The 10,985-nt window shown below is 48.2% G+C and overlaps 1 protein-coding gene across 1 annotated transcript; it reads left to right on the forward strand.

Moving 5' to 3' along the window:
* Positions 1 to 1,380: 1,380 nt before the first annotated feature.
* LOC115184260 (E3 ubiquitin-protein ligase MARCH4) lies at positions 1,381 to 9,237 on the forward strand. Its single transcript, XM_029745296.1, has 5 exons — positions 1,381 to 1,588; positions 1,785 to 1,901; positions 7,681 to 7,836; positions 8,026 to 8,218; positions 8,559 to 9,237. Exons 1-5 carry the CDS (start codon positions 1,388 to 1,390, stop codon positions 9,056 to 9,058), a joined length of 1,167 nt encoding a protein of 388 aa, XP_029601156.1. The 5' UTR covers positions 1,381 to 1,387; the 3' UTR covers positions 9,059 to 9,237.
* The last annotated feature ends 1,748 nt before the right edge of the window (positions 9,238 to 10,985 follow it).

The raw sequence follows: 10,985 nt of genomic DNA on the forward strand, positions 1-10,985 counted from the left end.
TCCAAGTCTTCCACGCGTAAATAGAGGGATGTGTGAATCGTATCCCAATGTAATCAAGGTTTCACATGATTCGTTTTTGTCAAATACTATATCTGTTTGTGATTCCTGCTGAATCTATTATTTAATCTCATTCATCCCAGATGTTATCTTGTTGCTATCCGAGATGAGACGAGCCAGCCCATGCTCGCCCCCTTTCTTGCATCACGCTGGTGTTCCAGCGGGCCCGCGCCTGGGAGCTGTCCCGTCCTTAATGGTGCTGAACCCGCGGCGAGAAGAGAACCATCGAGTCGAACGGATTTCAAAAGCACAGAGACAACGGCCCACATCAACCACCTCTCTCCGGTTTCGCTGCTCCTGTCGACCCAAAGACATGACAACAACCGTTTCGGGGTGAATTTAAACACTGTTATGTCGTTAAAATATGTGGATTACCCGCTTGTAAAGAGGATGCTCCGTGTGAGAGAAAATGACGGTAGGAGGCTAGGCTCAGTGGAAGCGAAGCCCAGGGCATGTTCGTGACATCCCTACATTATCTTGTAGGCTTTTGTTGTGGGAATCGCCTCAACCTTCTCAGACAGACCGTTGAATTGACAGGCGACGAACGCAAACTACCGTGGAAACTGTATTAGACTGCAGCCGAGGACATAACCTTTAAAGCATCCATCAGGATGAGTATAGAGAAAGGATGATTTAAGCAGGGCTCGACTGGTCAACGGGTGGGGGGGGTGGCGGTTATATCAAGGAGCAGTGGCCACATAGCGACTGTTATTACAACATGTAACGGGACATTGTTGGTAGAAGGCCCGTAAAGGAACAAAGCTGTTGGATTAATGGAACATGATACAACGCAGGATCGCATAAAGGGCAACGGGAGAGCAGGCTAGACAAGCATGAAAAGATCGCAATACTATAGTCCTTGTTCCCAGGATCCGGTTTGTGATGCCATTGGAATGAAATGGGAAGATGCTCAGCTATGTGCCTGCCCATTTCTCTAAGGTATATGAGACATGTGCGTCTATTTGTTTGATATATAGTCAGGGTTTTCCTGTAACCTGAGCAATTACTTAGTTACAGGCATAAGCGAGCCTCCAAGGCTAGTGCACAGATAGGGTTCTCTGACAAGGCTGAGAAATGATGTGTGGTGGTGCGCGCACACCGACTCATTCGATTTATTCAGGCTGATTCGATTTTAGAATTCAGAGCTAAATTGAAAATAGCTGTTGAGAGAAAGAATGTCATTCAGCCCAACTGGAAAAGTCACAACAGAGAAAACTCCTCTTTCGGATCGTCCTCAACGAAATAACAGTAAGCGTTTCCTTTTCTCTTCCTGTGCGCTGCACATTTCTGAATAGGAATCTCCACCTGTATCTCATATCGAAACAGACACATGTTGTTGTCTCTCGGGGTGGTTGTATGGTGCTGGGGATTGTTGAGCCGGAGACCGATGCTGCTCCGCCGCCAGGGCATGTCCAAAGGCCGCTGTTGCGTTTTGTTCAGTGACCTGAAGGTTTTCTTACTCAGGACCGCCGGTCCCGGCTCCGCCACCGCGATCATCCCCATGAAACGGACAATACACGGACAGAAATGGGTCCGGCACCGGCATTGATTGGTTGCCGCCGCCGACAACAGGCAACTCTGCAGCGAGTGCACCTCCACCAGAGGCGGATGTTATGCTGCCCCTGGCCCGCCGACAGGAGAGCCTCATTCTGCCGGGACAAACGGCCTAAAGCGACAGAGGAATGGCAGCATGCTACGGGACAGACTGGACCCCTGGACTATGGCAGCTTCCGAGGAGGAACTGCTCCAAAGCGAAGTGTGAGGAGAGATTCTCCCTGAACAGTCGCACAGACAGTGGTGTTAGGACTCCCCAGTGCAGGATATGTTTCCAAGGTCCAGAACAGGTGAGTGGCCTTACAGGTAGACAATAGGTGATAGACATATAGGTAGACCTATAGTCAGACATTGACTGTATATGACTAATTGTTGCTAACTAGGATGTTCTTCAAAGTGTTTCAAAAACAATGGAGCTGTCCATGGAGCTGAAGGGCTGAGAAATTATCTCTCTCTCTGTCTCTGTCTCTCTTTCTTTCTCCCTCCCTCTCAACACTGTGCATGTTGTGGATCCCAAACACGCAGAAGCAATTATATGCTTGAGAACAGAAATAATGATTTTCTAACTTACTCACTTCCCATGGCCATGTAAAAGGTAGGAGTACTAGAATTCACAGAGCAAGCCCTGTCTTGGACAGAAGAGATAGGAACAGAACATGACAGAGGAAGCCCTGTCTTGGACAGAAGAGATAGGAACAGAACATGACAGAGGAAGCCCTGTCTTGGACAGAAGAGATAGGAACAGAACATGACAGAGGAAGCCCTGTCTTGGACAGAAGAGATTGGAACAGAACATGACAGAGGAAGCCCTGTCTCGGACAGAAGAGATAGGAACAGAACATGACAGAGGAAGCCCTGTCTCGGACAGAAGAGATAGGAACAGAACATGATAGAGGAAGCCCTGTCTCGGACAGAAGAGATAGGAACAGAACATGATAGATGAAGACCAGGGGAAGTAGTGGATTCAAGTAACACAGGCTACATCTCAATAGTCTAAAGTCTAAAATCTCCAATTCCAGGTGTTTGCTTTCTACCTGTCCTGGTCTTTCATATCATCGGATGGAGCCAAGGAGAGGGAAAGGAAAGGACACCCCTTTAGAATATTGAGATCCGGCCAGGGGAGTGTAGCTAGGGCCACATGGCCTTGGATTACCTGACTCAGAAGAACTCCCATTTACAAAGTACCCGGCCCACGTAGACAACTCAGTGTGAAGGTGAATTGATGATTGAATAGGTGCTGGTGCATCAGTGTCAACATGGTGAATGTGCTGCACATACCTTTCACATCCTGATCCTCTCACCTCTAAGGGAAGTCAATGGGGTTGCTCCTCCCCCTCCTCCTCCTCCTCCCCCTCCTCCTGCTCCTCCTCCTCCTGCTCCTCATCCTCCTGCTCCTCCTCCTGCTCCTCCTCCTCCTGCTCCTCCTCTTCCTCTTCCTCCTCCTCCTCCTCCTCCTCCTCCTCCTCCTCCTCCTGCTCCTCCTCCTCCTCCTGCTCCTCCCCCTCCTCCCCCTCCTGCTCCTCCTCCTCCCACTCCTCCTCCTCCTGCTCATCCTCCTGCTGCTCCTCCTGCTCCTCCTCTTCCTCCTTCTCCTCCTTCTTCTCCTCCTCCTCCTGCTCCTCCTCCTGCTCCTCCTCCTCCCCCTGCTCCTCCTCTTCCTCCTCCTGCTCCTCCTCCTCCTGCTCCTCCTCTTCCTCCTCCTACTAATACTCCTCCTCCTCCTCCTGCTCCTCCTTCTCCTCCTCCTCCTAATCCTCTTCCTCCTCCTGCTCCTGCTCCTCCTCCTGCTCATCCTCCTCCTGCTCATCCTCCTCCTGCTCATCCTCATCCTCCTCCTCCTCCTCTTCCTCCTCCTCCTAATCCTCCTCCTCCTAATCCTCCTCCTCCTCCTCCTGCTCCTCCCCCTCCTTCTCCTCCTTTAATCTGTGGCCTAGTCCTGTGCATCAACTAGCCCAGGGGTATTCAACCCAGGGTCCGTGGTATTGCAGGGGGTCCGTGAAAATATATTTTAAAAAAAGGGGATTTACATTTTTAACAATTTAATAGTTTTTATGAATATTGCTAACAAGATAAACCCCTTTTGAATGACATACCTACAGTAGAAAAGATGAGAATATAATATAATAATGTCAAATTTATTTCTCAACTCATAATATTGAGCAAATGACATTTACTGAAGTATCAACCAATGGTCGCGCTCCCCTGCTCAGACTTTGCATGCATCAACCAATGGCTGCGTGCCACGTCATCGACAGTGCTGTAGGGCACATGATTGCTGTAACATATGATGCGATTAGCTGATAGTTAAATATCTATGCAGGCGGTGTAAGAGCCGACATGCGTCAGCACCGCCTGGGCAGAGCAATGCGCCATAAGCTTTGAAAAAGCACTGTGAGCCGCTGGCTGCTGGTCAGCTTTCTTGACAGATTTTGACCAACACATGGCTCACCTTTGTTTAACCAGCGAAACAGCTGCTATTGGCTATTAGTGTTTGGAGTGACCTGTCTAGCTAACAGGTCATGTTAGAGTTCCACTTCCTCTTCCTGTTATAATGTGGGAGGTCAAAATAATATAAAACCATCTACCAAATCTATTCATTTCAAAATGTTGATGACTTAACCTTCACCTGATGATAAGACAAGACGTGAACAGTTTGTTATGCTAACATACGATGGGGGTGCTGGGTCACCGGTTTGCCTGGGCGGGGGTCCCTGGGTCACCGGTTTGCCTGGGCGGGGGTCCCTGGGTCACCGGTTTGCCTGGGCGGGGGTCCCTGGGTCACCGGTTTGCCTGGGCGGGGGTCCATGGTTCAACAGTTTGCCTGGGCGATGGTCCCTGGGTCACCTGTATGCCTGGGCGGGGGTCCATGGTTCACCGGTTTTGCCTGGGCGGGGGTCCCTGGGTCACCTGAATGCCAGGGCGGGGGTCCTTGGGTAACAAAAAGTTGAAGACCCCTGAATTTGCCCCATCAGTGGTGAGGACAAATCCTCATGGTCTGTCCCTGTGTTGACATTTAGGGAGACACTAGTCTAGTGTCTGATGATGCCCCTTGGAGAACATCTCTCTCTCTGCTCTAAATGACATCACATTATATAACACTACTGCCTGGAGTGGTAGTTGCAGTCAGCCTGTCTCTGGGTGGCAGGCTGCTGAAAGCTTTTTGGCTCTGAGGATAAATTAATATGTGTCCCAAATGGCACCCTAGTTCCTATCTAGTGCACTACTTTAGACCAGGGTTCGAGTCCCTATCTAGTGCACTACTTTAGACCAGGGCCCATAAGGTGGCCTCTAGGGTGCCATTTGAGCTGCATCCTCAGTATAAAGAGAGTCTGTGTTAAAGCTTTGGCTCAGTCTGGGAGCAGGAGGAGGAAATAAAACACATTCAGGAGAACCAGTGTTGTTAATGCTGCCTGATAATCTGAAAGGTCCTCTCTCTCTCCCTCTCTCCCTCTCTCCCTCCCTCCCTCCCCCCCACCACCTCTCTCCCTCTCTCTCTCAGCCTAGTGTAATATGTTATTGAATGTAAACCCTGTAAACTTATTGAATGTACTCTGCTAGTCTGACTCCTGTCACAGACAGTCCAGGACAGTTGGTTCCCCGGGCGGTTTAGGTTGGATAACCAACGTACCAGTTCAGACCTCTTTTAAAGTCATGTTGTTGTAGCCTAACTACCAGACAGCAGGCTGCACTGGGTACACATACATTTATCTGCCAGCCAGGGACAGCTTTTCTATGTCTTTATTGTGTAGTATCCACCTGTTTGTATTACATAGATGGTGTGAAATTGATTGTAGATAATTGCCTGTCTCTCTCTGAAGAAAGGAACAGGAGAGATGTCATTATAGATGTTTGGCTTTAGAAAAGTGCTCTTCTGGGTGTTTGTGTTAACAACTGAAACATGAAAGCAAGAGAATGACCTTCTTGAAAGGCTGTTTCCTCTCTCTCTGTGTCTCTCTGTGTCTCTCTGTGTCTCTCTGTGTCTCTCTGTCTCTCTCTGTCTCTCTCTGTCTCTCTCTCTGTGTCGTCTCTCTCTGTGTGTCTCTCTCTGTGTGTCTCTCTCTGTGTGTCTCTCTCTGTGTGTCTCTCTCTGTGTGTCTCTCTCTGTGTGTCTCTCTCTGTGCGTCTCTCTCTCTGTCTCTCTCTCTCTGTGTCTCTCTCTCTCTGTGTGTGTCTCTCTCTGTGTGTGTCTCTCTCTGTGTCTCTCTCTCTGTGTCTCTCTGTGTGTGTGTGTGTGTGTGTGTCTCTCTCTCTCTAATAAAAGTGGTTGCATTGTCCTTAGGAAAAATAACATTTGAGCCTGGATATGGTATGCCTGGCAGATTCAAGGCTACCCATCGTCACTGCTGACTTTTTAAATAGTTGATCCTGGTAAAGGATTCATCTGACCAGAGCACTAACCAGAGAGGACGTGGCCTGGTCATGATAACCATGGTAGCTGTGAGATGTCTGGAACCAGAGAGGACGTGGTCTGGTCATGATAACCATGGTAACTGTGAGATGTCTGGAACCAGAGAGGACGTGGCCTGGTCATGATAACCATGGTAACTGTGAGATGTCTGGAACCAGAGAGGACGTGGCCTGGTCATGATAACCATGGTAGCTGTGAGATGTCTGGAACCAGAGAGGACGTGGCCTGGTCATGATAACCATGGTAACTGTGAGATGTCTGGAACCAGAGAGGACGTGGCCTGGTCATGATAACCATGGTAGCTGTGAGATGTCTGGAACCAGAGAGGACGTGGCCTGGTCATGATAACCATGGTAGCTGTGAGATGTCCGGAACCAGAGAGGACGTGGCCTGGTCATGATAACCATGGTAACTGTGAGATGTCTGGAACCAGAGAGGACGTGGCCTGGTCATGATAACCATGGTAACTGTGAGATGTCCGGAACCAGAGAGGTCGTGGCCTGGTCATGATAACCATGGTAGCTGTGAGATGTCTGGAACCAGAATAAATACATTATATTGGTAATACTGATGATAAAAATACGCTTTTTAATGAGTGTCACACATTAATGTGTCATCTCACTCTCTCTCACTTTCTCTCACTGAGCTGATAAATCTCTATCACTCTCTCTGAGAGGATTATAAATGACAAGTTCACGGTAGAACACACTGATGTGAGAATCACACACGCTCACACACACGCACTACACACACAAACTTTCACACATAAGATAAGAGTGTTAAGGATTCATCTCTGAGGAGGTCTCTGTTGAAACAGATGACATGAGCTGTGGGAGGTAAGAAAGCAGAAACCACAGAGCTGTCTATCTGTCTGGATGAAACACGCTGTAGAATCCACACTCTGACAGATACACAGAGTCAGGGAGGACATGTAGGTGCAGAACTGAAGGACACGTTACTGGTAACTCTAGAGACAAGGCTTCAGATCCACTGTTCTCCAGAGCTGTGGGTGCATAGGACATGTAGAGAGAATGTGGCTTGGTCCAAAATGGCTCCCTATTCCCTACATTTTGCACTACTCCTGCTCTGGCTAAAAGTGATGCACTATATAGAGAATAGGGTGCCAGATTAACCCTGTGGCAGCACCAATTATGTATATAAACCCTGGATTGCTGATGCTATGTATTGGCCAATGAGAGGCTTTGAAGCCATGTGTCGGCCATATTGGTACTCCCCATAGGAATGAATGGAATTCTACAGTATTTCAATGAAATGTTTCAAGGACAAAATTACATGTATTTAAGTATTTTTTGTTTTAGTGTGGACAGTAACATTAGTAATGTAAAAAATATATACTTTATGGAAAATGTTATGTTTAGCTCACATAATAACATTTAAAAGTATGCATTAAGGTGTCTGTAATAGAATAAACGTGGCAAAAACCAAAACAAATGTAGACATTAATAAATGCATTTCTTTAGCTTCCAAAATATTTTTGACACCGGTGTAGGAGTGTCAAGATGGAGGGGCGATGGCTTCAACACAGCGCCCCCTATCAGTCATCCAGCGTATATATAAATCATTGGTCAGCACCCTGGCCGACACTCAGCTGGCTCACTGTAAGACAAACCTATAGCAGCATTTTCCTTTGTGTCCCACAGGGGGAGCTGCTGAGCCCGTGTCGCTGCAGTGGGTCGGTCCGCTGTACCCATGAGCCCTGCCTCATCAAGTGGATCAGTGAGAGGGGCTCCTGGAGCTGTGAGCTCTGCTACTACAAGTACCACGTGGTAGCCATCAGCACCAATAACCCGCTCCAGGTAGGGACAGCTGTGGTGGGACTCACCAGCTCTTGGACTTGAGTCAAGGGGGAGGGTTTTAGGGGATGAAGAGGAGAGCTCTAACTGGGTGTATATCACACAGCACTGCAAAGAGAGAGAGGGGTTAATACTAGTGTATAGTGTGTATGAATAGTATGGGATGATGATGTACTCTCTCTCTCCCCCCAGTGGCAGGCCATCTCTCTGACCGTGATAGAGAAGGTCCAGATCGCTGCGGCCGTGCTGGGAAGCCTGTTCCTCATGTCCTCTATCTCCTGGCTGGTGTGGTCCTCCCTCAGCCCCTCGGCCAAGTGGCAGCGCCAGGACCTGCTCTTCCAGATCTGCTACGCCATGTACGGATTCATGGACCTCGTCTGCATCGGTGAGGCCGGCACACAGAGGAACTCCTCCTCCTCCTCCTCTTCTTCTTTCTTCCTTGATTGATTTATTGGGGGGAAAAGATACACAACCCAGGGGATAACACGATAAAGCAATTCTACTTGTTTGCAACGTAGTCCCCTATGGAATACACCTCCCTCCTCCCCTCTTCCTGTCCTCCATTCCCTCTTCTCCAATCAGGACACTTGAGGTGGGACATATGACTCCACAGACAGAGCTCTGGAGGACTCCCTGTGTGATCTATGAACATTACCAACGCATGTTGGATTCAGGATGTATTCATGTGTAACTGACAACCTCCCCCTCTTCTTCTCTCGTTCAAGCGCTGATCGTCCATGAAGGCCCCTCAGTGTTCAGGATCTTTAACCGCTGGCAGGCAGTGAACCAGCAGTGGAAGGTGCTCAACTACGACAAGATCAAAGACACTGAGGACCACCAGAAATCCAGGCTCACGCCCAGGCACTTGTCCCTGCCCAACCCCAGGACGAGTGCTCCTCCCGGGGCAGAGCCGGGGGATGACATGGTCTCCCCCTCCACCTCCTCCCTCATGGCCGCGGTGGCCGCCTCCGCGCCTGGCTACACCGTGGCCACGACCACAACCGCCAGCCTGACGACGGTGACGACACAGGACTCAATGTCGGAGCCGAGCAACGGGGGGCCACCATCCCTGCCGGACCACCACTGTGCGTACAACATCCTCCACCTGCTCACCCAGCACCTCTGGACAACGCAGCAGGGGCCCCGGCCCACTCAAGTCCAACCCCAGCCTCCACAGCCCAGCAACAGCAGCCGGGAGCTGGTCATGAGAGTCACTACGGTCTGAGGCTTCAACTGAGGCCTAACTTTGTTACATTACAACAACGAGAGAGACAGACATAAGAGAGAGAGGTGTGGCCTCGTTTTGGGAGTTTGAATGGAGGACTGGGAGATGTTACTGCTGCTTCACAGAGATTTACATGAAGTTACTCAATGCTGCTTGGGACAGAAAGATGAAGGAGCGAGAGGGAGAGTGTGGGTGAGGGGGGGGGGGGATGAACAGGGGTTGAGGATGGCGAGGCGGAGGGCAGAGAGAGAGAGAGAGATTTGCCAGTTTCCTGTGTTTTGACAGCCTTGATGTAATAAAAGGAGATTTCCAGATCTGTGTGTTGTGGTCTGATGTAGCAGGAAGGATGTGTGAGGCAGAGCCATTTCTCTATATATATAGGACTCTGCTTCGAGGGGGCTGTGATAGATGGCACTGATCTGATGTGATCTACTGTCTAGCCTGGAGCAACACTCCTGTCAGGAAGCTGCAGTCCTCACAGTCAGGATACATAGACCTTTCTAATTACTATGATGACAGACAGGAGCACAGTTCAGTACAGTGACAGTCCATAACACTAATACCTTCTTACATTAGCTGTTCACAATGACAATTCAGTCTACATCCCAAATGGCACCCTATTCCCTACATGGTGCACTACTTTTGACCAGAACCCGATGGGACCTGGTCAAATCTAGTGGACTGTACAGGGAACAGGTTGCTATTTGGGATGCAGCCTGAGATGAAGTTTCAATACAAAACACAAGCAGTCTCCTTCTGAAGAGCGTGAATAGTACGCCACTGACCCGAGGTTAGTTTGGAGTAGCCTAAAGTATGTGGTAACGCATTAACAGTTGAATTATTCATATTGGAATATGATTCCTTCCTGTCAACTATGAGACATGGCAGAGGCATCACAGACAGCTTTACCTCTTCCCAGAGTAGTTTATCTACAGCTTTACGTCTCCCCAGAGTAGTTTATATACAGCTTTACCTCTTCCCAGAGTAGTTTATATACAGCTTTACGTCTCCCCAGAGTAGTTTATATACAGCTTTACGTCTCCCCAGAGTAGTTTATATACAGCTTTACGTCTCCCCAGAGTAATTTATATACAGCTTTACGTCTCCCCAGAGTAATTTATATACAGCTTTACGTCTCCCCAGAGTAGTTTATATACAGCTTTACGTCTCCCCAGAGTAGTTTATATACAGCTTTACGTCTCCCCAGAGTAGTTTATATACAGCTTTACGTCTCCCCAGAGTAGTTTATATACAGCTTTACGTCTCCCCAGAGTAATTTATATACAGCTTTACGTCTCCCCAGAGTAGTTTATATACAGCTTTACGTCTCCCCAGAGTAGTTTATATACAGCTTTACATCTCCCCAGAGTAATTTATATACAGCTTTACGTCTCCCCAGAGTAGTTTATATACAGCTTTACGTCTCCCCAGAGTAGTTTATATACAGCTTTACGTCTCCCCAGAGTAATTTATATACAGCTTTACGTCTCCCCAGAGTAGTTTATATACAGCTTTACGTCTCCCCAGAGTAGTTTATATACAGCTTTACATCTCCCCAGAGTAATTTATATACAGCTTTACGTCTCCCCAGAGTAGTTTATATACAGCTTTACATCTCCCCAGAGTAGTTTATATACAGCTTTACGTCTCCCCAGAGTAGTTTATATACAGCTTTACGTCTCCCCAGAGTAGTTTATATACAGCTTTACCTCTCCCCAGAGTAATTTATATACAGCTTTACGTCTCCCCAGAGTAATTTATATACAGCTTTACCTCTTCCCAGAGTAATTTATATACAGCTTTACATCTCCCCAGAGTAGTTTATATACAGCTTTACGTCTCCCCAGAGTAGTTTATATACAGCTTTACGTCTCCCCAGAGTAATTTATATACAGCTTTACGCCTCCCCAGAGTAGTTTATATATAG

The sequence above is a fragment of the Salmo trutta genome, unplaced genomic scaffold, assembly GCF_901001165.1.
Source record: "Salmo trutta unplaced genomic scaffold, fSalTru1.1, whole genome shotgun sequence".
Lineage (NCBI taxonomy): Eukaryota > Metazoa > Chordata > Actinopteri > Salmoniformes > Salmonidae > Salmo > Salmo trutta.

Excerpts from the sequence above, each read along its gene's own strand:
- LOC115184260 (XM_029745296.1), top strand. The coding sequence starts at position 1,388 with ATGTTGTTGTCTCTCGGGGTGGTTGTATGGTGCTGGGGATTGTTGAGC. Across the intron at positions 1,902-7,680 it reads GTTTCCAAGGTCCAGAACAG|GGGGAGCTGCTGAGCCCGTG; the intron begins GTGAGTGGCCTT and ends TGTGTCCCACAG. Across the intron at positions 8,219-8,558 it reads CATGGACCTCGTCTGCATCG|CGCTGATCGTCCATGAAGGC; the intron begins GTGAGGCCGGCA and ends CTCTCGTTCAAG.